This window comes from Wyeomyia smithii, chromosome 3, assembly GCF_029784165.1.
Source record: "Wyeomyia smithii strain HCP4-BCI-WySm-NY-G18 chromosome 3, ASM2978416v1, whole genome shotgun sequence".
NCBI classification, from domain to species: Eukaryota; Metazoa; Arthropoda; class Insecta; order Diptera; family Culicidae; genus Wyeomyia; species Wyeomyia smithii.
Window position 1 is genome coordinate 137230700 of NC_073696.1, and position 27385 is coordinate 137258084.

Genomic DNA, 27385 nt, shown 5'->3' on the forward strand with positions numbered 1-27385 from the left:
GAGAAGATTTTTCGGATAAAGCACTCAAATGTTCCCGTTTTTTCCCCAGAAAATACGGAGAGCGCTTAACATCTTTCATCGATCGGAGAGCCTCAATTGAGTCAATGGACACAGAACAAAACTAAACTAACACAAAAAGAATCAATCAAACCCATTGTTCCTATCTCGAGTTGTATGTTTTCGTACGAACACCAAATAATATTTATTCAATAGATAAGTTCAAAGGTTCTTAAAAAGAGATCTGTATCGTTTTGAGGACTACGGCTTACCGCACTATATCGAGATACATTCTGCGAAAACTAAAACCAAGGTGTAACGTCGAAATGAAAGATTTCAAACGGTAATACTGGTGTAACCACATGACGGATCACAATAATCAATATGTCATTGGATTCATAAAATGATGAACAATTTTGTGATTCTTCAGTTATCATTATTGCTTTATTGTTTTACAGCGAAAACTGATTAAAAAATTTTCAAGGTCGGATTTCCACGAACAATACCAATCACATGCAAGCACGCCTGACACAAACTTCATGAGTAGACACCAACTGTCTGCTATGACAACCTCTATATCAGTGGCAAAAAAAATTGACAGAATCTCACCGTCCCAATAGGTCAACTAATATTTGCATCTATGAACCTAGACTATTTTGATGTCTTGAAGGTGAGGCTTTTTCGGAGAGATCGCAACAATCTCTTCTATCAGACAACTTTACGATCTGCTGTTGAATGTTATTAAATCTGATGTCTTGAAGGAAAACATGCTGGTGCAGGCAACAGTACTGCACTGAGCCATGTATGAATAGAGCGCTAGTCGGTCGTCTTCAGTGAAGTAGAACTCGATTTCTATTTGTGTGCAGCCAAACTAAATGGAAACTACATTGCCGCTGTCGATGTATAGTGGTGCGTGTTAGGTTAACGCGAAGGTATCGTGGTGTGATCTGGACGGCAATCGAATTCCCTTCTTCTTTCCTGTCGAATAGAAGCAGAAATCAGAAGATGCCGCAAACTACTCTGTGCGGTCGGGGAAGAAATAATTCTGTACGCAACAGAATATCAGGATGTTGGATGTTGTATCTAGTATGTGATAACAACTGAACGGATTTTGACTACCAATGTTTTGATCGAATGACTAACGTTACCGAGGCTTGTGATACAATAATTGGGATATAATTTAGTAGTAAATTAGAGCAGTTCCACAAAAAAAATCCCAGTTTTAATATTTCTTTTAAATCGTCATTTTTGATTTAGCTGAAACTTTGCATAGACGTTTCTATAGGCAAAAGGTGCCATTTTGTGCTATTAGTTTAATTTTTTGGAACACGTCTCATTTTTAGAAGCTATTGAAAAATGTTATTTTGGAAAAAATATTGCTGTTTTTCAAAGCCAAAACGGTTTGTTTGATTGGTGTGACGTTTTCTGCAAGGTCGTAGTTAGTAACTGTGTCTTTCCGAAGAAATATATACACTGAAAAAATTATTTATTTTTTGAAAAAACAGTTAGAAGAAAAATTAAAAATTAATTATCTAAAAAAGCACATTTTTTAAAACTCTGATTTTATTTTATAAAAACTACAAAAGATTACCTAAACAATGAAACCGGTCCGATAATTGAGAATGGTCTATTAAATTGGTTGCCCGTTTTTTGTGGAATTGCTCATTAGTAAAAAGTTTAGTTGAAAACTACTTTTCTCAGTTTAATTTCGTAGTTTTCGGCCTATCACGAGCTCGCTTTCTGCAGCTGAAACAGATATTTTCACGTCGTTTTGAAGCGCATATTGTATTGCTATTGCTCAAAACATCGAAGTCTTTATTGACAGTTAAAATATTGCGAAAGATTGTAGAATTTTGTTTTTTTATTCACGAACTTGTAAATACTGGATTTTTTATGTGACATCTTTCTGTGATCATCTTTGTGAGAAACTAGCAATGATGCTGCTTTGGAATCGGTGATTGGGCTATCTTTCACAAGTGCAATTAAATATAAAAGGAAGTTTACTTTATGCTAAATCTCAATCAATCAAGATCTATATAGAAGGTTGCCTTTTCGCGTGTTGAATAAAATTGACTGCATTAGGATGAAAGCCGAGAAGAATGATTTTTCTTCTCAAATAGAGGTCTGCAAATAAATAATCAGAATACAAATCCCGTTCGATTTTTGAAACACGTCAGAATTTCTTCTGTTGCCAAAATCGAACCTTGTTTAAAATGAACGCTTTTCTTTTTATGACCTTTTTCGTGGCACGTTTGCGCAAAAAAAATAAATGTACAAAAATTGCCGATTTTTCATGGGTTTACCTTTACACGCACTGACGAAACTACGCATGCACCATCAGTCTTATTAGCCCATGAGTCAGCAGAAAAAAATATGATAGTTCTATCAGTCAAACCCTAACCGTGATGGCAAAAATAGTGAAACTACTTCGTTCAGAAGTGTGCGCGTTCAAGGAACGGTACCCCGCTACGTCGAAAAAGGACATTGTGCGGCAGTTCGTGGACACCGGAAACGCTCGTTCCGTCATCTACAACATCTTGGCACTTTTGGACAACAATCAGAGCATTGAAAAAAACCGGGTTCCGAACGGCCGACGACACTGAGTGACAAGAGGGAGCTTCAAAGGGTGCTGAAGAAGAAGGTCGAGGGAAAAGTGGCTACATCGCTGCGTGCGCTTGACCGGGAGGTCAGGCAACCGGCTAAAAAGTGAAAAAGTGCCAGGCGAACATGGTCATACATGTCAGGAAGTTCATAAAGAAATACCATAAGGCCGAAGACGTGGTGTTTTGGCTGGATCTGGCGTCAGTTCACTATTCGGAACGATCGTTGAAGGAAATGGAGCGGCTGAATATCGATGGGGTACCCAAGTTGACGAACCCGCCTAAACGTCCTAAAGTTGCGTTCCATCGAGGAATTCTGGCCAAGCCTGAAGCGTAAGATCTGCTCCAACAATTTTGTCGCGAAAACTGATGATATTTATCAATTTGATAAATAAAACAAATAAAGAATTAAAAAACATGCCTACACGCATGTTTTCGTCCGCTATGGCTAATGTTCCGGAACTGCCGGAAGGCCTCAGGCAAGATCGTAGAATTTTTTTGCGAGTAAGCTAACATAATTACTTTCCATGCGGAATTTATCAAACTCAATTATCTGTCTTAGTTATTTTTTACCAACATCCGAAAAAAGTCCATTTTTAACGCATACGTTTTGATTCAGGCTCAATTATCTGGGAGTATCAGAGTACGACTTGAACTGCCTTGCAGAACGGTCGCATTTTACCAACAGCCCGAGGCTTGTCATAGACTACCGAGAGATATTGGAATTTTTCCGCTTTCAACAGGTAATTTTTTTAAAGAGTCTGTTGAACCGCAAAGTATTGTATTAGTTTTTAACGTTTAACGAGTAATCAATGTGTGAATTTGTGTTGACAAAATATGTGTAAAGTGAAAGTGAAGTGAAATTTGTCCTGAAATTCCAGGACGAACCAAAAAAGCTCACTTTGATGCGGCTACGACGAGGAAATATGAGGCTTCTTCTCCGAGTGATTCAGAAAGCAATAGGTATGAAATTCTTTCTACTATAGGGGACCAAGAATTTAAAGCTTCTCATTCTGAGCAAAATGCCGGTATGAAAAAGCTAAAGTTCCACCTATTGTGGTAATAGTTGCAAATTTTAAAGCTTTTCTGATCATCTTCCTATAACTTTTTCCATATCCCGTGAAACTGTTTTAAATTCCACTAGGTCTGTGTTTAATTATCACAAGGCCAATTGGGATCGATATTGTACCACGATCGAAGAAAGCTTGAATTGTGATATTGTTTTACAAAATAGTGCTGACATTGACGGAGCATTGGATGATTTGTGCAGTTTATTACTCAATGCCCGAAACTTATCAGTTCCTAAGGCTAGAGTGAAATTCAATACACCTATTATTGACAACGAGCTTCAACTTCATATACGTTTGAAAAACATACGGAGACGTCAACATCAAAGAACTCGTGATCCTGCTTTGAAAGTTATTTTCAAAGATTTACAAACGGAAATCAAACATAGATTCACTTTCTTGCGAAATGAAAATTTCATGAGAGAAGTTGGACAACTAAAATCATATTCCAAACCTTTCTGGTCTGGAAGCTTTCGAAGGTTTTTAAGAAACCTTCAAAGCGCATTCCAGTCCTCAAAGATGGTGACCACATATTTCTTACGAATGAACAAAAAGCTCAGAAACGTGCTCAGCAGCTCGAGAGTGTTCATAATTTCAATTTGAACGTAATGAGTAATATTTAAAATGAAGTATCACAAAAGTATGATCTGATCACCACTCAAGAAATTCTTCCTGAAAAGGTACTGGGAACAAACTTGAATGAAATACGAACTATTATCAAGAACTGCAAAAACATGAAAGCATTATTGAATCTGAATATCTTTTAGACATAGAAAAAGCATTCGACAGTGTTTGGCATAAAGGTTTGATAGCTAAAATGTCCAATTTCCGTTTTCCACTTTTCATCACAAAAATGATACAAAGTTACTGGACAGACCGCACTCTTCAGGTTAACTATTTGAATAGTAAATCTGATAGATTGCCTGTTAGAGCTGGTGTACCTCAAGGAATATTTTGGGCTCAGTCTTATATAATATTTTTACTTCTGATCTTCTTGATTTACCGCCAAGATGTGAGAAATCTTTGTTTTGTGACGATACAAGCATCTCCGTAAAAGGAAAAAGCCTTCGTGTCATACGCAGTAGGCTGCAAAAAAGTCTAGATATATTTTCTTCGTATTTGCAGAAATGGAAGATTTCTCCTAATGCATCAAAAACACAAGTAATTATTTTCCCCATAAACCAAGAGTTTTTTTTTCTCAAACCCACCAATAATCATGTTGTTAAGATGAACGGTGCAATCCTAAATTTATCTGACCAAGTTAAATATTTGAGGCTAATGTATGATAAAAATCTCACTTTCAAGGAGCACATTGAGAATATCCAAAGTGCAATAAATAAATAAAATGTTTGTATCCTCTTATCAACAGAAATTCTAGACTTTGTCTCGAGAATAAACTGTTAATTTACAAACAAATATTTAGACCAGCAATGTTATATGCAGTCCCCATCTGGACAAGTTGTTGTACTACCAGCAAGAAGATGTTTCAAAGGATTCAGAATGTACTTCTGAAAATGATATTGAAGCGTCCTCGCTGGCTTAGCACGAATGACCTACATAGGCTTACTAATGTGGAAACCAGCGATGCCAACCTTTTTTTATAATACTACAAGGTATACAGCCCTAGGGTTGTATGAAATGGTGACGTGGGACTAAACACTGTAATGAGGGGATTTTTTTGACGTTGGACTAACGTCTATATCGAAGTTAGGCACCTGAATTTGAAAATCTAGTAATTCAACCGGGGAAAACCAGGGAAAAGTGGTCAGGTTTTGAGCGCTTATATATCAGTCATTTCTTTTCAGAATTTCGAGGTTTTGGCATCAACCGATCAGAAATTCTTCTACGGTTGAATTTATGTAACAAAAATAACCTGTTGTTCGAGATACACTATTGAAAAATTGATAAATCACATCGATTGTCTAAATCATACCGAGCAACCAATCACCACCTCTCTTCACAAGCACAGTCGACACTAACGGATACAACCGATCTGACTTTGTAAACAGTCTCACAGCTTTCAACCAATAACGAGCTCGCTTTCGGTAGCTGCAACAGGTGTTTCAACACCGTTTTAAAATGCTTTTTTTATCATTACCACTGAACAGATTCTAAACACCAATGGCTTGATTGATAGGGGAAATATTGCGCAAGATTGTCATATAATAATTTAAATATGTTTTCGATACTAAACTAGTTAAAAGTTGTGTTAAAAGTCGTGCACATTCAACCAATCACAAGCTCGCTTCTTGTTTGCTCGCGGATGGATTTTTGCTTTGGGCTATATAATAGCCTGTGTCGTCTCATAGCAGTCATCAGTTAACAAGTGAAAGGCCACCAGGCCGGTCTTGTATAATCAGCAGCGGTGGCTGATTCCAGCGGCCAAACTGAGCTGCAGCAGAACCAGAGCGGTGGTATCAGGCAGCAGCGGCGGAGGTAGTGGGAAGCTGCATTTCTTCATTCAGTTCGGTGCTCCTTCGATCTGAGTTGGACCCCACCAGCGGTAATCCAATTCAGATATCGTTGGGTGAAAACGTTGGGTGTGTGTGCAGTGTGCACATATAGCGTATGTGCATCTGTATTGCTATGACATTTGCGATGATAGGGATGGCGCTGTTGCGTGTGTATGGCTAGCTATAGCGTGTGTAAGACACTAGCATGTGTAGCATATTATGGCTATTGCGTGTATATCTTCAGCGTGTGTACGGATAGTTATAGCTTGTGTGTGGATAGCTGCTGCGTGTGTAATGATTAGTTATAGCGTATGTATGGATAGTAATAGCACATGGTTGGATAGCTTATGCGTGTGTATAGATAGTTGTATCGGATGTATGAAAAAGAATAGCGTGTGTATGGATAGCTATAGCTACAGCGTGTGTATGAATAGTTTTAACGCGTGTTTAGATAGTTATAGCATGTGTGTGAATAACTATAGCGGGTGTTTATCGAAGATTATTATTGTCATTGAAAATATTAAAACGTCTTAACGAACACAGTTGTGAATTTGATTTTACAGCAGCGATTTTAACTTCTTCAGCCAGTCTTTATTCAACGAGGAAAAATTACTACCTATGAATGATCAACACTTATTTACTAGAAATTTGATTTAGATCAAAACGGGTTCTTTTGAGTATCATAAGTTATTGGTAAAAAGAGTTGCAAGTTTTCTCAATGAGCATTCATTAAATTTTCGTTTTTGTTTCTCGGTGCGCGGTTTTGATTTTGTTTCTCGCACACAGAGAAAGAAACAAACTTGTCGCTATCGTGAAAAATAACAAAACAACTAGAAATGCTCTTAATCACAACTGAAGAAGTTAAGATATTTTCCTGTCACTCGCCCAAACCTTGATAACAACTACCGAAAAACGTGTGATTGAGCTCTTGCTATATTGAGCTATTGAACCAAACGTTTTTTTTTTCAAATACATGAAGTTATATGCTGGGCTGGAACTAACCTAGCATGAGTTTTATCGATTAAATGTCAAACAATTTTCAAATTTAAAATTTTCGGTTGAATCGTTCTGGGCTCCAATTTCAGATAGTTTCGTAAAGTTTGCTTTTTGCTTAGATAGGAAAATTTTACCAATTCGCTCAATTAAATGATTGTCTTGGTAGTGCAGCAAACAAAGGGTTGATTCGAATATGCATGAAATGACAGCGATTAAATAAAAGATATCCATTCTTTTAGTATATATTATTATTTATAACGTTTTAACGTCTCAGCATCCAGAAATGCACTGTTAGATAAAATTGCAGCAAATACTAGAGTTGCAATTCTCTCTATTATTTGTTTTAATGGAATATAAGAATACCGTAGTCCAACGTCATGCGGTCGTGTCTTGAATACCACCCTCCTACTTTTTTTTCCTTCATCTATAGTTTATTTGACACGGCACAAATACAATTCAATGTTTAACGGCGCCAATTATATCTGGTAGCTTACTTTCTAAAGTATCTTAATAACTAAAAGCAAATTTTTTATCCTCGCTGCCGACTACGAGCTGAAACTAAATCTAACTTAAAGCTAGAATATTTTGCATTAAAAGCACAGGCTTGCTGTTTGATGGTTTTCATTGCCATGGGTAAGCAGCATATTAAATTTGTTCCGCTGCTGGGCCAAGATATTACGGACTGGCATATTGGGTTGTTTCCATCGGGCCTTGAGAGTATCGTGCGGGTCTGATTGCTGTTTCCGGATCCGGGGTCTTAACGTGTTCTTGTCGTTTGGTTGGATGTAGGCGGAAGGGGATAGGACTAAACTGGGGCGTGGACGGATTTCAGGAAAACGTATATAAGGGACATGTAGGATAGGTCACGGCTCGCCAAGACATCACGAACAGGAACAGCCGGCTGCCTACCTTTGGCCTGCAGGGAAGCTATTAATCTAGACCTGGCGTCACGGTGTACAGGGCATGACCAAACAACGTGCTCTATGTCGTGATAACCTTCACCACAGGCACAGATACCACTCTCCCCGAGCCCAACACGACGGAGATGCGCGTCAAATCTATAGTGATTGGACATAAGCCGGGACATCACGCAAATGAAATCCCGACCTACATCCAACCCCTTGAACCACGGGTTCGTCGATACCTTGGGGATTATGGAATGTAACCACCTTCCCAGTTCCCCCTAGGTCCAAGAATTTTGCCAACTGATGATCGTATTCTGACGTACAAATGCGAAAAATTCATTAAAGGCAATTGGTCTTTCATAAATATCACCGTTTGTTGCGCCCACCTTAGCCAAAGAGTCCGCTTTCTCATTACCCGGTATCGAGCAGTGAGAAGGGACCCACGCTAAGGTAATCTGAGTAGATTTTTCGGATAAAGCACTCAGATGTTCCCGTATTTTCCCCAGGAAATACGGAGAGTGCTTAACATCTTTCATCGATCGAAGAGCCTCAATGGAACTGAGACTGTCCGTAAAGATGAAATAATGGTCCGTGGGCATTTTTTCGATAATCCCTAGTGTGTACTGAATTGCAGCTAATTCTGCGACGTAAACAGAAGCAGGATTATCGAGCTTATGGGAGACGGTTAAATTGTTATTGAAGATACCGAAGCCAGTGGACCCATCAAGAAGTGATCCGTCAGTGTAGTACATATTGTCGCAGTTGATGTTTCGATATTTATTGGAAAAATTTTTAGGGATCTGCTGCACGCGTAAATGATCCGGGATTCCACGAGTTTCTTCTATCATGGATGTATCGAAAAACACAGTAGAATCAGAAGTATTTGATAAGTCGACACGATTTGGAATATTCGAAGAAGGGTTAATATTTTGGGACATGTGATTGAAATACAATGTCATAAAACGGGTTTGAGAATTAAGTTCGATTAACCTTTCAAAATTTTCAATCACGGGACGGTTCAAGACCTCACATTTGATTAGAATACGAGAAGACAGGCTCCAGAAGCGGTTTTTCAATGGTAGTACTCCAGCTAAGATCTCCAAACTCATCGTATGGGTCGATTGCATGCAACCCAAGGCGATACGCAAACAACGATATTGTATTCGCTCCAGTTTGATTAAATGTGTGTTTGCTGCGGAGCGGAAGCAGAAACACCCGTACTCAATAACAGACAGTATCGTTGTTTGGTAAAGCCTTATAAGGTCTCCTGGGTTGGCTCCCCACCATTGTCCGGTTATTGTACGAAGAAAATTCACTCTTTGTTGACATTTTTTCATCAGATACCTAACGTGACAACCCCAGGTGCCTTTAGAGTCGAACCAGACACCAAGATATTTGTGTACCAAAACCTGAGAAATCGTTTTACCCATTAATTGTGTTTGAAGCTGAGCAGGTTCATGCTTCCTAGAAAAAACTACTATCTCAGTCTTCTCCGGAGAGAATTCGATACCTAGCTGTAAAGCCCAAGCAGACAAATTGTCCAAGGTATCTTGCAATGGTCCTTGCAAATCGGCAGCTTCGGCTCCTGTAACAGAGATTACACTGTCGTCTGCAAGTTGTCTTATCGTGCATGAATTTGCCAGACATTCGTCGATGTCATTTACATAAAAGTTGTAAAGAAGGGGGCTTAAACATGAGCCCTGGGGAAGACCCATGTAGCTAATGCGAAAAGTTGCCAAATCGCCGTGCGTAAAATGCATGTGCTTTTCGGACAGCAAATTGTGCAAAAAATTGTTCAAAATTGGAGAAAATCCTTGTCGGTGAAGTTTACCCGAAAGAATGTCAATAGAAACGGAATCAAAAGCCCCCTTAATGTCCAAGAACGCAGACGCCATTTGTTCTTTGCAAGCATACGCCAGCTGAATATCTGTTGAAAGCAACGCAAGACAATCATTCGTCCCTTTGGCACGGCGGAAGCCAAATTGAGTATCTGATAGTAGACCATTTGATTCGACCCAATGGTCTAAACGACGGAGTATCATTTTTTCCATCAATTTCCGGATACAGGATAGCATTGCAATCGGCCTATAAGAGTTGTGATCAGAAGCTGGTTTCCCTGGTTTTTGGATGGCGATCACCCTCACTTGCCTCCAATCCTGCGGTACAATGTTTTGCTCCAGGAACTTATTGAACAAGTTCAACAAGCGCCTCTTGGCATTGCCGGGTAGATTCTTCAACAAGTTGAATTTGATTCTATCTAACCCAGGCGCGTTATTGTTACAGGACAGGAGGGCAACTGAAAATTCTGCCATCGTAAAAGGTGATTCTATCGCGTCGTGGCCCGGAGACGCATCGCGAACAATGTTTTGCTCAGGAACAGAGTCCGGACATACTTTCCTGGCAAAATCAAATATCCACCGACTTGAAGACTCCTCGCTTTCGTTGACCGTTACGCGATTCCGCATTCTTCGGGCTGTGTTCCAAAGAGTGCTCATCGATGTCTCCCTCGACGTCTCGTTCACGAACCGACGCCAATATCCGCGTTTCTTTGCTTTAGCCAAGCTTTTAAGCTTGGTATCAAGCTCCGAATACCGTAAATAGTCGCCAGGTATACCTCCCTTCTGGAAGGCCAAAAACGCGTCGGATCTTTGCGTGTAGACATCGGAGCACTCTTGGTCCCACCACGGAGTGGGAGGCCGTTCTTTGATCGTTACGCCGGGATATTTCTTCGTTTGGGCTTGCAACGCGGCGTCGAGAATCAAGCCCGCGAGGAGATTGTATTCTTCAAGTGGTGGATGATGTTGAATCGACTCGACCGCTTTTGAAATCATTTCCTCGTATAACTTCCAATCGACATTCCGTGTGAGGTCATACGGAATGTCAATTGGTCGCATGCGAGTTGACCCGTTATTAATTGAAATAAGAATAGGCAAACGGTCGCTACCGTGAGGATCGAGGATTACCTTCCATGTGCAATCCAACCGTAGCGACGTCGAACATAAGGATAGATCCAAAGCGCTTGGGCGCGCTGGAGGTTTCGGGATACGTGTCATTTCACCGTTGTTTAAAATAGTCATGTCGAAGTCATCGCAAAGGTTATAGATTAAAGAGGAGCGGTTATCATTGTAAGGGGAGCCCCAAGCCACACCATGAGAGTTGAAGTCTCCCAAAATCAAACGTGGCGAGGGAAGAAGTTCTATTAAATCAAAGAGCAGCCGTTGCCCAACCTGTGCTCTGGGAGGAATATATATTGAGGCAATACAAAGCTCTTTACCTTGTATTGTCATTTGACATGCGACAACTTCGACGCCTGGAATCGAGGGGAGGTTAATACGATAGAAAGAATAGCACTTTTTAATCCCTAAAAGTACTCCTCCATATGGGGTGTCTCGATCAAGGCGAATAATATTAAAATCATGGAAGTTGAGATCAATATTTGAAGTAAGCCAAGTTTCACAAAGGGAAAATGCATCGCATTTGTTTTTATTTATCAAAACTTTAAACGAATAAATTTTTGGTAAAATACTTCTACAATTCCACTGTAAGACAGAGATAGAATCCTTCATATACGCAGTTGAATTAGGCATCGAAGGATACAATCGCTGCAAGGAGGGGCCATTGGGCAGTCAACTGTGAATACATTTTTCAGCATTAACACTGCAAGAATCTTCCGCATGAGTCTCCCCACACTTGCTACATCGTGCCTTATTGCAGCAGTAGGCGGCTGTGTAGCCTAACTGCTTGCAATTGGTGCAATTAATAACACGGGGTACATACAATCGCACAGGCAGACGAACCCGGTCGATCGAGACGTGGCTAGGGAGTGCAGATCCGGCAAACGTAACGCGAAACGAGTCTGACGGAGTGTAAACTTTTTTACCGCAGACGAGAGACATGGACCGCAATTGCTTACAATCTAAAATCTTCGCCTGTGTTTCGGTATTTTTGAAGCAACCGGTTGCGCTTTTTAGGATACACTCGACAGACAGACTCGAATCGGTTATGACACCGTCGATCTCCACGTCTCGTGCGGGTATGTAAACGCGATACTCGCGTGTGAAGAGCTCAGAGCAAGCGATAGCATTGGCCTGTGCCAGATCACTGACCACGACACGGAGCTTGTTAGGTCGGACCTTGGAAATTTCGGTCACGGCCTTGTACCCCTTCGTCAGGTCTTTAGAAATTTGCAGTATGTTTAATCGCTTTGAGTTCACTCCTGCCTTTGGACGAAAATAAACAGTATAGCTGCCCTGTTGAGATCCGTCCGGGTAAAGCCTGGGGCGAGGGGGGACTGGAGAATGAACAGGGGAGGGGGTAACAGAAGGGTCAGGGTCAGGGGGGTTCGGGGATGGTGGCACGGGAGGCGAGGGATCTATATCCATCGCGCTAAATGTAGCGCACTAGCGCACTAGCGCCGACAAGAACACGTACCTCTTTACTTCTTCCTTCCAGCAGTGGTTGTCCGATCGTTCGAAGCTGCACCCAAAGCAGTCAGCAGCACCAGTACAGCAGCACCAATACAGCCACCAGCAGTGAGCCAGGTGTGAGATCACTCAGCACAGCGACACGGACTCGACTGTCAACTGATGGCCTTGAACTCGAAAGAATAATACACTCTTTTGTTTGGCTATTCGTACACACGGACCGGATTGTAATAGAACGACCACTTTGCACGTCCGTTTCTGTCGAGTGTTCGACGCGGAATGAGGGGATTTTTTGTTATAAAATAAACAGAGTCTTTCAGCCTCCCCTGGAAATCAATTTTTGAAATATATTTACCAACACTCGAAAAAATAACGTTTATATTTGGCGATATTATGCCTGTAGTATTTTTCTGTGCAAACAACATGTACTTGACAAGGCACAAGCATATCGTGCTTGTTGAAGAAGCACCAATCTCGTAATGCGTCAAAGTCAGAATTAACTCTATATCCTCAAAAACCAAATCCAATAATACTTACGTTATCATAACACAGTGCAACAATTTTTTTTTTTTTGCCTTTGCTTCAATGTATGATTTTTTGATGAAGTTTGATGCGAAAATAAATTTCTCGGAGTTTGAACATATTTCAACTTAAGGGGAAGCAATGGCGCCATTATGAATTTTTGAGAAACCGGTAATTTTTGATGTTTTTTCGACGCCATTCTGTTGTAAGACCAAATATCAAAATTCCAAGAGTTTGTCCACATGTTAGCATCTTTTTACCCATCTTTAAAAAAAACAGATCTTAAATCGGACAAAAACTGAGCTCAAAACTGTGATTCTACGAAACCGGTTTTGGCATAGTTTTAGTATATTTCACAAAGCAAAATAATATCGATTATTTCTGAGCCTTAATGGTAATTCGCTAATATCTTAAAGTGGTAGTCAAATTATATCTTGTTTTGAGTAAAAAAGTCTCAGAATGAAATATGATCTTATTTTCAAAACAATATGGAAGCCCTTGCAAAGTTTCATTAATTGGCAAACATAAGAAGATATTTTAAACAAAATTATTAACAAGTTCCAGCAAAAAATCGTAGCAATCCACAAATACATTTTTGTTTTTTGCTTGACAATTTTTTTCATTTTCCTACAACTACATTCGCTGTATTTCGAAGACAGCTAATATACGTTTATTATGGTAAAGCTTAGAATAATAATATATCATCTAACAATTTTGAAATGTAAAAAGAGATTCTGAATGAATATTAGTGAATAACTCTTCTTATTCTTCTATAAATGTATATATTTAGGAATTTCCTCTTTCGATACTATCCGGTCACGATTATTTAGTGAATATCGAAGATAAAATTAAATAAATATCCGTTGCAAAAAATTACAATTCTTGTTGAGTAATTTATGGTAATCATATTTATGAGATGAACTTTCAATCACCATCAACAGCAGCATTGCAGGTTTTCCTCGATTGCAAACGTATAGAAATGTACGAACAAAAGTGTACCACTGCAATACGGATAGTACCGCTGCAGTACGAATAGAAGTGTACCGCTGAAATGTACGAATAGAAGAGTACCACTGCAATCATAGACCTGCGGTTCTTTACTCCACAGGTACTGTTGCTTTTACCGGCATGTTTTCTTTCAAGACATCAGTTTTTATTACGTTCTGAAAGCAGGTTTAGAAATTGTTCAACAATGGGGATTGTTTCAAACTGTTTGGAAAACTTTTACCTGCGAGACATCATATTAGTCTCAGCTCATGGAAGCAAAAACAAATTGACCTATTGGGACGGGGAGACTCTGTCAATTTTTATTTCGATTTTGATACAGAGAATATCACAGGGAACGGATGGTGTCCATTCACGTCGTCTGTGTTAGGAATGCTCGCATTTAATTGGTTCATTATTCGCGTAAATTTGTTATTGAAACTTTTTATCAATTTTACCGCTTAGCAATGAAATTAGAGTGATAACAAGCATATTACAAAATTTTTATACATTTTATCTATCCAACAACATATTGGTTATTGTTATCCATCATGTGGTTATGCTGTTATTAACGTTTGAAATCTGACGCAACATTTGCCAGTTTCATTTCCAATTTCACAGAATGCATCCCAGTATAGTAAATAAGGACGTAGTCCCACGTCAAAAAGCTGGAAGAATTCAAAATAAAAAACTGGAGAAAACTGGATATATAAATTTGAAGCTTTTACAGAAATTTATTTGATTTTCGGTTCAAAAATGCTGCACCGTATTATTGCATGTAACCGAAAAGACTGGAAGAAAATTTTTTACTGATGGAGATTACAGTCATTGGCGTACTTGAAATTGAGTGGATTTCGATTAAAATCTTATAACTGAGGGGCATGAATGCACAAATGAGCCGTTGCGGAACAGAGTGGTCTATAAGCAATTTTCCAAAAATCTCTGAATAAAATTCTGTTCAACGGACTCTTTCAAACAAAATGTTCCAAAATAAAGGTTATGAAGTGGTTTAACATGTGAATATATTACCGATATTAATATATTACCATTTTTTGGCGAAATAAGTGATTTTACCATACCAATGTACATAGACCACTCTGACTTCATATATATTTCACTGGAATCCTCGTATCGTTTCGGAACAGAGTGGTCTATAGATAAACATAAACATAAATAAAAATGACGTTAACTCGTATAAATTGTTATATGATGTACATGGCATGTCACATGTAACATGTGACGTGTAACATTACATGTAACACAACATTTTACATGATATTTGACATGTTACATTTTTCGTGTTACATTCCGTGTAACATGTTACAAATCACGTGTAACATGTTACAGACAAGTAACAAGTTACATATCACATGTAATATGTCACATATTACATGTTACATGATGGTATTACCTCGATTTATGTACATAGACCACTCTGTTTAGAAGCAGAATGGCCATTCTGTTTCCGACGAAATTTCAACATGGTATAAGTCAGCTTTAAAGTTTGATTTTTCGAAATTCAGCTCTTGGGTAGATGCGGTTTATGTAAAAAACTCATTTTTGAAAAAAAAAGAACTTTAGACCACTCTGTTCCGCAACGGCTCAATTAACTGAAAAGACCAAACATGTAATGGGAATGAGTTCAAAAAATGTGGTGATGAACAGAAAACTGGATAGAACTGGAACAATTTTCAAAAAAACTGGAAATATTCAACCTTCAGCTGTTTCGCTGGCGATCTTCAAAAAAACTGGAGATATCTAGGAAAATCTGGAGGGTTGGTAACGCTAATGGAAACATTAGAAAATATGTCAAACCAAATTATCAATAAGTTCCGACAAAAATCGCTGCAATTCTCAATTACAACGATTAGCTCACTTTATAGTCAGTAAGATAGGTCTAATATTAGATTAAGGTTTAATTTTAAATTCCCTTTTTTTCTTGACAAGTAGGTTTAAATTTTCCTACAATTATATTCACTTAACTACGGAAGTAATTACAATCTTTTAATGAAATAAAAATTAAAATATATGTAATAGTGTTGATATGTTACCGTTTGTGGCAGAACACACAATATAAATTCAGAATAAATATTAGTAAATAATGATTTCATCACAAAACATTTCCTCCTATTAAAAATAAATCTGGGAGTATCCGGAACGTAAGGGGGGCAGGTCCGCATGTGGCCTTTAACGACTTGGACACTTGGTATAACACTTACGAGAATTAGAAGCATGGCACGGTACTAAGTACTGCTTTGATCATGACCATTATATTACCGGAACATAGTCCGGTCAAATCTCCAGAATCGTTTAACTGACTCCGATCACCCGCTTCGGCAACATAATGGACCCATAATGTTGAGCTTAAATTGATAAAATGAAAAACAAGAAAACTATAAATTAGGATTGAACATAACCGCTCGTATTTGGCTCATGTGTGCCAAAGTCGAACCGTGCCAAAATAAAACCGTGCCGAAAGTGAAACGTGGTCAAGTCGAACAGTGTATAAATTCTCAAAATGAAATATAAAACTATCGTAGTCCTACGTCAACCATGCGGTCGTGTCTTGGATACCATCCTCTTACTTTTTTCCAATCGTTTCAACATCTGCGGTATGGAAATTCAACTACTGAAAGATACGTTCACATGAACCTGCACACTTTATACAGCGGTTCCTGGTGCGGCAATTTCTTGTGCCATGTCCGTAGTTCTAGTAGTTGAAATGAAACACAGCGTTACGATGCGATAAATCGGTTTGTAATGTTCCCGATGACGACTTGTAACGTAAATGCATGATTATCTGCATGGTGATAGTTTTTACTGCGCTTACTGCAGTTGGCTGGTAGTCAGGTGGATCAGGTATAGCTGATCGCGCAAATCCGGTAAACCACGCAGGCCAACTTTGAATTGTTTAGTAGCTGCAATATCTTGCTTCAGTAGGAATGTTACGAATATCCGCATCCGCATTTGTAAATGCGAAACATCCTTATGAAAATTGACATCCGCATCCCATGACCGTATACTTGAAATCGATTTTTGTACCTATAGGGTTAGGTTTAGGTAATAAACTAATTGGCTTTGCAACGCAATTATCACCACGCAAAAAACAAAGAAAATTTTTTAACTACACAAAACAAGTGTGTAAAATTGCAGCTAACCCAGAAAGTTGCAAGAAGTGAAAGTCCGCGTTGATTCGCAGAGTTACGCAGATTGATTACATTTTGTCATATTACTTCACTTTTTTCAGGTATAAGGGGTCTTAATCAACCACAAAAAATAAAAGCTTTAAGACATCAAGTCCTCAACAACCTCGAAGATTATGTTTCTGACAAACAATACGATTCTAGGTAAGTGAAAATTTTTAAGTATGTAGTTACTATTTCAGTTGTGCATTGTGCTGCTTGGTGATTAAATTCTAAAATGTAAGTTTTGTAATGTTATTTGAGTAAGTTATGGGTAGGAGTACCATAAGTCCTGATTTAGCAGGATATGTTCTGATTTTCAGATCCTATTGGGGTGTCCTGATTTGTTTTTCATATTCTAGCATTTGTGCTGATTTTTATAAGACATGCAGTTTTGTTCAATCATCATGTTGAAATTGCAAGGCAAAACTAAATTTTCAATAGTAACGTGAATGTAGCCAGACTTGACTCGTTGATTGCTCATTACTTTTTTAATTTTTGGTACATGGGTTCGATTCCATCGATGTCTAGAAAAAATGAAGAAAAAAATCTCAATTCGGGTGACAAAAGCACAATTTTTCTGATAAAATTTTTGATGTAACATTTATAGAGGCAAAATTGCTCTATTTTGTGCAAAATTGGAAGTGATGACCTTTTACGCGACAAAGAAAATTAAATATTGATTATTTATGAAAAATATGGGAGATTGGACATCGAATCTGACTATCTGAATACATGTTCAAAAATCAGGATAATCGAGAAAGATCTTGGATAATCACCTTGCACCAAGTTGGATACCTGGCTACACAACACCCGCTACAAACAAATTATGACGCCTGTTACAGAAGACAAAGTGAGCAAAATGTCGTATTAAAGAACGCTAGTCAAACTTACTGGTGATAGCTTAGTCACGAACGAGTCGAGCAGTTTAGTTGGATGTGCTACTCTCTAAAATCCAGCCGGCTCACCTTCTGTAATACCAAAATTGGTCAGGTGAGTAATACAGATGGTCGGGTACGGGTATTTTCACCCGAAACCCGTACCCGACGGGTTCGGGTTGGGTTTCGGGTAACGCCAAAAAATATTTTACGGGTTCGGGTCGAGTACGAGTAATAAAAAACTAAGGCTTCGGGTTCGGGTCGGATACGGGTTTTAAAAATTCTCAATTGTTCGGGTACGGGTTATTCGAGTTTCGTGTATTATGAGAATTTCAAGCCTAGGTGTTTTGTTGCCCATTCTTATTCAACGTGAGATCGCCCAGTACCTATTCGGACAGTTGTCGGCAGTGTTTGCACCAAGGGAATGACATCTTGCATCATGCATTTTCGGCATTTTCCCCTTACTATTCGCAGCCGTAAACAAATGATGGCGCATTCAATTATGGTCGGTATTTCTGCTTGAAACACAGTTAGCCATTGTTACAAATCACTCGCTTTTTACTTACCAACTCATATGATCTTTAACCACAAGCAACGCCAAAGGGCGTCCTCCTCACAGAAGCAGATTTGCTCGACCCCTCAAGTCAACCAAATTTAGCGAAAAAAAATATTTTTTTACAACAATTAAAACAATATAGGTAATACAAACTAATAACAAATCAACTTTCTCTTCGACGCCCAAAAAAAATCCAAGCTTTCTTTGAAGCTGCGGAGCGTTTCGAAGTGATGAACTTTTTTTAAAAAATATGTCAGAAAACGTCAGTATGCCAAGCTTCGATAAATCATAAAAAAACAGATTTCGAGATATAACACCCAAATTTGGGATTTATGCACTTGAATGTTATAGTAATAAAGGAAAAATACAGTCAAACCTGCTTTTGTGCGGGGGATAGGGACTGCACAAAATAAATCGCATAAAAAGTCATTTGAAACTTCACGTGCAGCTATAGAACAATGTTTCCACAGCATTATTGAAAAAATCTTTTTTATGCAGTGGATGGGGAGCGCATAAAAAAATTTCTCAGTTGAAAATAACTCGAAAATGGATGATTCTTATTTAGAATACCTATGAGAACAATTTTAAAACATCTGATTGATAAACGTAACTTTCCAACCGCTATCCTTCGTAGGCTAGCATACGCGACTTTTCCTTCGTAAAACTGGCTCAAATAGTAATTTTTTGACGCAACACTTATGTCATGCGTTGAAATTCTTTTCAAAGATCGGCAAAACTAAATGGCTGGAAATCTTGTCGAATGTTGTCCTTTTTCATATACTGCACAAAAAAAAATCGCACAAAAAATTTCGCACCAAAAAAAACGTCGCACAAAAACAGGTTTTACTGTAATATGAAACAGCTGACGTAAATTTTTTTTAAGCCGATGGCCAGCGATTCCCCACTATGCATTGAGATGTTTGGTACGAAACAAATATATGAGATTTGACAGCGATAGCATAGGTTTGCACTGTGTCCAGGGATGCCGCATGTACAGAAATATGTGTGTTATACCGTTTTTCAGAATGAGTCGATGACTCTGAATTTGTACTAAAAAATTATAAGTTTTTGGCAACTGCGGTGAAATATCATTTTTTTTTCAAGTTACAAACAATATAACTTTGACCTTATTATAATATGAAGATTTCAGGTTGCTGCGATGTTCACATCAACTCGTCGTTTATTGTAAACTTTACCAGATATGCATTTCACATAGTGGACCCCTTCCTTATAAGGGACCACCCGCCTGGAACTCTGGGTTCATTAACATTCGTTCACATGCACACTCGGTTCTAGTCTAACTCCGGCCATCATCTCGAGAAACCACATATGACAATCTTACAATGTGCGAGGTATTCAGGTTTTGAAAAAAAAAAATTAAATAAAAAACAAAATTTATGACGGGTCGGGTACAGGCAATTTCGGCGTTTTTTTCTTTCGGGGACGGGTCGAGTACGGGTAGTTGGAAAAGATGTTTTTCGGGCTCGGGTCGGGTACGGGTATTTTGAACAAACCAGGTTCGGGTCGGGTACGGGTTTGAAAATTCTCGAAGAGCCGGGTACGGATAACAAATTTTCCATACCCTACCATATTGTGGCGGGTCCCGTTTGTTGTAAGCCTCATCAGGGTGTCCTACCACTATTATTTTTTTTTTTTTTTTTTTTTAAGGGGGGATTTGTTAGTAGCTTAAGTATTTATGATAAATATTAGTAAATAATGAGTATGTGTGTCCAATCACAAATGGTGACTTCTCAACACTGTTAGAAATTTGTAATTTTAATTGTTAGGATTTGTTTGCTTTCGCAATTAGGACTTATCATTCGTAGGGATTTAAACCTACTTGTCAGAAAAGGGGAAGTAAACTTACAACTAACTTAATTGCTAACTTATTGGCTATAAAGAGAGCTTATCGTAGCAATTGAGGATTGCAACGATTTTTGTCGAAAATTGTTAATAATTTTATTTGACATAGCTTCTAATGGTTCAACACCAGTAAGTCTATGTAATTCGAGTGTACCAAACCAAGGAGGACGCTTCAAAATCATTTTCAGAATTTTATTCTGAATCCTTTGAAGCGTTTTCTTCCTTGTTGAACAGCAACTTGACCAGATCGGTACAGCATAAAGCATTGCTGGTCTAAAAATTTGTTTGTAAATCAAAAGTTTGTTCTTTAAACAAAGTTTAGAATTCCTGTTAATGAGAGGATATAAACATCTCGTATATTTGATGCACTTGGCTTGTATACTCTCAATGTGCTCTTTGAAAATAAGTTTTTTATCATAAATTAGTCCCAAGTACTTAACCTTGTCGGACCAACTTAAAATAACCCCATTCATCTTGACAACGTGATTATTGTTTGGCTTGAGGAAAGAAGCCCTAGGCTTATGCGGAAAAATTATCATTTGAGTTTTAGAAGCATTGGGAGAGATTTTCCACTTTTGCAAGTAGGAAGAAAAAATATCTAAACTTTTCTGCAATCGACTGCATATGACACGAAGACTTTTTCCTTTTACGGAAATGCTTGTGTCATCGCAGAACAATGACTTTGTGCATCCTGGAGGCAAATCAGGAAGATCTGAAGTGAATATGTTGTACAGGACTGGACCCAAGACTGAACCTTGAGGTACACCTGCTCTGACAGGAAATCTATCAGATTTTGAATTCTGATAGACAACCTGCAGAGTTCGATCAGTAAGATAATTTTTTAAAATTTTGATTAGGAAAATTGGAAAATTAAAAGTTTGCAATTTCGCAATCAAACCTTTATGCCAAACACTGTCGAATGCTTTTTCTATGTCTAAAAGAGCAGCTCCAGTGGAATAACCTTCAGATTTGTTAGCTCGTATCATATTAGTAACTCTGAGCAATTGATGAGTTGTGGAATGCCCATGGCGAAATCCAAACTGTTCATTTGCAAAAATTGAATTTTCGTTGATGTGTGACATCATTCTGTTAAGAATAATTCTCTCAAACAGTTTACTTATTGAAGAAAGCAAACTGATTGGTCGATAACTTGAAACTTCAGCTGGGTTCTTATCCGGTTTTAAAATGGGAGTAATTTTTGCATTTTTCCATAATTTGGGAAAATATGCAATTTTGAAGCAGCAATTGAAATTTTTTACTAAAAATTCCATTGTGCTCTCAGGGAGATGTTTGATTAGTATATTAAAGATTCCATCGTCACCAGGTGCTTTCATATTTTTGAAATTTTTAATAATTGATTTAATCTCATTCAAGTTAGTTTCAATTATTTCTGCAGGTAAAAAATTCTGGGAAGAAATTAAATCAAATTGACGTGTGACTTCATTTTCAATTGGACTCACAAAATTCAAATTTGAGTTATGAACACTCTCAAACTGCTGAGCAAGTCTTTGAGCCTTTTGTTCATTGGATACAAGAAAACGTTCACCATCTTTTAAAACTGGAATAGGCTTTGAAGGTTTCTTAAGAATCTTCGACAGCTTCCAAAATGGTTTTGAATATGGTTTCAATTTTTCAACTTTAGTCTCAAAATTTTGATTTCTCAGAAGAGTAAATCTATGTTTAATCTCTTTCTGTAAATCTTTATAAATAGTTTTAAAAACAGGGTCACGAGAACGTTGATATTGACGTCTGCGGACATTTTTCAAACGAATTAGAAGTTGAAGATTTTCGTCAATTATTGGTGAATCAAATTTCATTTGAGCCTTTGGAACAGAATAATTCCTGGCATCAACAATTGCACATTTTAATGCTTCCAAAGCGGAATCAATATTCACTTCGTTTTGCAAATCAAGCTCATTATTGAAATTTCTCTCAATATGAGTTTTGTATCTTTCCCAATTAGCCTTGTTATAATTAAAAACAGAGCTCATAGGGTTTAAAACTGATTCATGTGATAAAGAAAAAGTTATTGGAAGATGATCAGAATCAAAGTCAGCATGTGTGATCAAATCACTACATACATGACTTTGATCTGTAAGCACCAAATCAATTGTTGAAGGGTTTCTTACAGAAGAAAAGCATGTAGGACTATTCGGAGACAAAATAGAATAGTATCCTGAAGAACAATCGTTGAATAAAATTTTGCCATTGGAATTACTTTGAGAATTATTCCATGAACGATGTTTAGCGTTAAAATCGCCGATTATGAAAAATTTCGAACGATTTCTGGTGAGTTTTTGTAAATCACCTTTAAAATAATTTTTGAGCTCGCGTGTGCATTGAAATGGTAAATATGCTGCGGCAATAAATAAAATGCCAAGTTCAGTTTGAACTTCAATTCCCAAAGTTTCAATAACTTTCGTCTCAAGATGGGGAAGAGCACGATGTTTGATTCGGCGATGAATAACAATTGCAACTCCACCGCCGGAACCCTGAATCCTATCATATCTATGAACCACGTAATTGGGATCATATTTTAATTTTATGTTAGGTTTCAAAAATGTTTCAGTAATAATTGCAATATGCACATTATTTACTGTTAAAAAGTTAAAAAGCTCATTCTCATTGGCCTTCAATGAGCGAGCATTCCAATTTAATATTTTAATTGTTTTATTTAAAATCATTGCTAAATTTTAAATTAGAAACAATTTTAATAGTAAAATTTGTGCCTATTTGAATGGCTTCAAACATTGATTTTGCCTGCAACATGGCGTTCATAAGATCGAACATTGCCTGTTGCAAAAAAGAAAGTTTACCTGCCGTAATAGGCCCCAGGCAGTTGACATTAGAAAAAATATTTTCGGCAGCAATATTAGCTGGAGTGATAGGTGTACAATTATTTTCTAGCCTGTTTTGCTTACCCATATTAACGGTCATTTTCGAACTACCAACACTAGGCGGTATAATGTTCGAACTACCTGTAACCTGTGCATAAGTTAAACGGGTATGCAAAGGAGTAGGTAAACTATGCGTCACTGGTACGCTTGGAGAATTTTGTTTTGAAGTTGGTTTTAATTGAGAAATTGAATTTTGTTTACCTTGCCTTGCCTTAACAATTGCTAAACGGACTGGGCATTGATAAAAATTTGACATATGGTTGCCGTTACAATTCGCACAGCGAAAATTTTTACTCTCTTTCACAGGACATGTGTCCTTTTTGTGAGAAGAGTCTCCACAATTAAGACATTTTTGGTCCATGTTACAGAATTTGGAACCATGGCCATAACGTTGGCAAGTACGGCATTGGGTGATATGCTTTTCACCTCCGCCATACTTCCTATAAATTTCCCACTTTACACGCACATTATACAAAGCATGTGCTTTTTCAAAAAATTTTAAGTTGTTAACCTCATTGCGGTTAAAATGAATTAAATAATTAACAAGGGAAATTCCAGTTCTCTGACTGTTTTCGCCTCGTGATTTTTGTTTCATTAGAATTACTTGGGTAGGGGCTATGCCAAGTAATTCTGTTAAAGTAAGTTTGATCTCATCAACGGTTTGATCGTTGGTGAGACCTTTCAAGACAACCTTGAACGGCTTGGCGTTCTTGGTGTCATATGTAAAAAATTTGTACATCTTGTCAGTTAAATACTGAACAAGACGATCACGACCCTTTACTGAGTCGGCTAATAAGCGGCATTCACCTCTACGGCCAATTTGATAGGTAACTTTAACGTCAGAAACAAACGTTGAAAGTTCCTTTTTGAATATATTAAATTCAGAAGAAATAGTTACCACAATAGGTGGAACTTTCTCCTTTTTTAAAGATTTTATATTTTGTATAGTTTCGTTATTAATAACTTCCATTTCACCAGCTTCTTGCTCAGGCAAAATATCAAAAGGATTGTCACTACAGACACTCGATGTGTCAGAAAGAGATGCCTCTCTTTTCCTCCCCGCAGCGATGCGAGGTTTCTTTTTTCGTCCAGCCATTTCAGGTGATACGAAAAAAGTTAAAATAAATGTTAAATTCAAAAGTAGGTAGTCTTGAGAAAGACTGATGGGAAATAACTTTCAGGTAATCTTTAAAAGACACACTGACAAAACACAAACTTTGAAGCTATAGGCAGTCAAAGACCAGTCCACAAGCAACCGAAAAAACGTCTGATCTGTAGGACAGTTCAAGACGCACTGTCTACCACTATTAGATTGAGTGGTTTACACTTGCTGATTATAGGCATCGTCCCAATAAGGTATTATTGAACGAATAAAGTTCACTGCCTTATTGGGAGAAGTTTTCCAAACATCTAATGATTGTAAAAAGTTTTTATCAAAAAATTACTTCCTCTTCTGAAAGAATGCTTCGCAGTCACATAGTAAATTTTCAGAGGTTTCTCTATCTATGTTACAGAAGCGACAGGCATCATCTTGCAATTGACCTATCTGCTTTAAGTTATATTTGCTTGAGCAGTGACCCGTCACAAGGCCACTGAAGGTACAAAGATCTTCTTTGGAGATAGTTTTTGAGTAACTGTTTTGTTGGGTGATATAATTCCTCTTGATAGTCCAGCTGTTGTTTCATTGTTTTTCAGATGTTATCTATTATTGATTTTCCCTCCTTCTTGAGTTCCGTTCCGTTTCATTTCAAAAAAGGTTCTATGAATGGTTGCGTTGATCCATTCCTCACCAACAGCTCAGCTTTTTCATTCCCTTCAATGTCACAATGTCCAGAACAGGGGAAAAAATGTACCAAGCGATGACATTTTTTTGATGACATCCGAGAGCGTCCCTCTATGACAATGTTTTTTTTGGCAAAATAGAGACAGCCGACATATTAAATATATTGCGACTATAACGTTGACGTCCAGTTCCCCTTACACGAATGTTTTTTTCTTTGCTGTTCACCTTATTCCCATGTCGATGATAGCATGTATGGTTGCATATAACATTCGGTATGCGATACACACATGCTTCAGTGCACAGGCGCTCGAATGCCGGGTTTGCTTTTCATTGCACGAAGGCTGTCGGTGAGTTGCCGAGCAGTCCTTATCAAGCTTAGAAAGATGACTGGAGAGCGACACTATACTGACGACTTTTCTCTCTCTTCACTCTAACAGCCTCATGCAAGAGCTATTCATGAGAGCTCACATACAACTACCGCTTAAACAAGGCAAAGAAACTGTCTTGTGTTGCGTACGAAAGCTCATTCTTGCGCATGTATTTTGTTCGTTCGGACATGACAGCCTAGTTTGCTTATTTTGAGGATGTCCTGTTCCTGTTGACAGCCTGCTGATCGGCTGCGGCTGTCGTCGACTTGCATTTTTTCGTTTCTCCTTTTTCACAGGCCGGTGGCATATTGAATACAAAGCAAACCGTTTCCATTGTTGATATTATTCCCCACGTAAGAAAAAACGTGCTTCGCACCATCTCTCTTTCATTCTTTCATCGGCCTTACTGTCGTGATCATAATCACCTGACATCCCGCTCGGATTCGTGTTGAAGGATGTCGGAAGATTACAGGCTGTCGTTCGCGACAGCATGGAAATACCAACAGACATATGAAGATGAAAAATAACAGTCCGTATGGAGTTGCATGTGTGCTGTCGTCAGTTGCTGTCGGGCTGTTCACCGAAAGTGTGGGGAGCAGAGAGCGCTGTGCAATACAATGAGAGCCGGATCAGTTGAAAATTTGCTGTCATTGTCTTGTAGTCATTTTCATAACTCTGGTCCTTACGCTTCTTCTTCCCACAGCCTTTTTTAACAGCCGTCACCCGACATCCAAATAGGCAAATAAAAAAAGAGAGGGAAAATGTCTCCTTTGAATTCGGGCTGTTACCGACACGCGCTGTTTGTGTTGTAGTGCGGACACGACCGTCTGTAATAAAAAAACAGCTTCTTCTCTTTTCTACATTCGCAATCCCGAAGACATCCTTCAAATAATTTTTCGTTTCCTTTTGTAATGCTCTGTTGCCAATACGTTCACAATATAACTATCGGACTACCAGCACGATGGGTATCATGAACAAACAGCAACAGGGAAGAAAACCCTCAGCAGACAGTAAAAAAAGAGTGTACCATTGGCATGCTTGGTCCAGGTACCCAAAATAGGTTCACTTCACTATTTCTAGACAGAGGTGAACTAGCCTAATGGCTGAAAACCTCTTTAATAAAGACAATAAAAAAAAATTGTAGCCGCCTATTCTAGTAATTGAATACAATTCCAAATCAATTTTGAAGAATAGGAAGCGGATTTTAGTGCTTGAAGAGCAGCTTGACTATCCGAAAATATACATATATTTGCATATCTATAGTTACGGCGCCGCCGTAAACAAATGATGGCGTATTCAATTATGGTCGGTATTTCTGCTTAAAACACAGTTAGCCATTGTTACAAATCACTTGCTTTTTACTGCTTTTTTACTCACCAGCTTTGGGTTGTTATCTTGGTCTCCTGAAGAAAACTCTATTGGGCGGACTTCCAACCCACCAATACCGTATGAAGATGAAAAATAACAGTCCGTATGGAGTTGCATGTGTGCTGTCGTCAGTTGCTGTCGGGCTGTTCACCGAAAGTGTGGGGAGCAGAGAGCGCTGTGCAATACAATGAGAGCCGGATCAGTTGAAAATTTGCTGTCATTGTCTTGTAGTCATTTTCATAACTCTGGTCCTTACGCTTCTTCTTCCCACAGCCTTTTTTAACAGCCGTCACCCGACATCCAAATAGGCAAATAAAAAAAGAGAGGGAAAATGTCTCCTTTGAATTCGGGCTGTTACCGACACGCGCTGTTTGTGTTGTAGTGCGGACACTACCGTCTGTAATAAAAAACAGCTTCTTCTCTTTTCTACATTCGCAATCCCGAAGACATCCTTCAAATAATTTTTCGTTTCCTTTTGTAATGCTCTGTTGCCAATACGTTCACAATATAACTATCGGACTACCAGCACGATGGGTATCATG

At 38.3% G+C, this 27385-nt stretch overlaps 1 protein-coding gene across 2 annotated transcripts in view; it reads left to right on the plus strand.

Annotated features, from left to right (window-relative positions):
• The window catches only part of LOC129731354 (transcription factor HNF-4 homolog), a 266557-nt gene that overhangs the window by 171740 nt on the left and 67432 nt on the right, over nucleotides 1-27385 (plus strand). For both annotated transcript variants that reach the window (XM_055691258.1, XM_055691256.1), the window contains one exon: nucleotides 17196-17295. In XM_055691258.1, the coding sequence (XP_055547233.1) occupies nucleotides 17196-17295 (100 nt within the window). The remainder of the gene's footprint in view (nucleotides 1-17195; nucleotides 17296-27385) is intronic.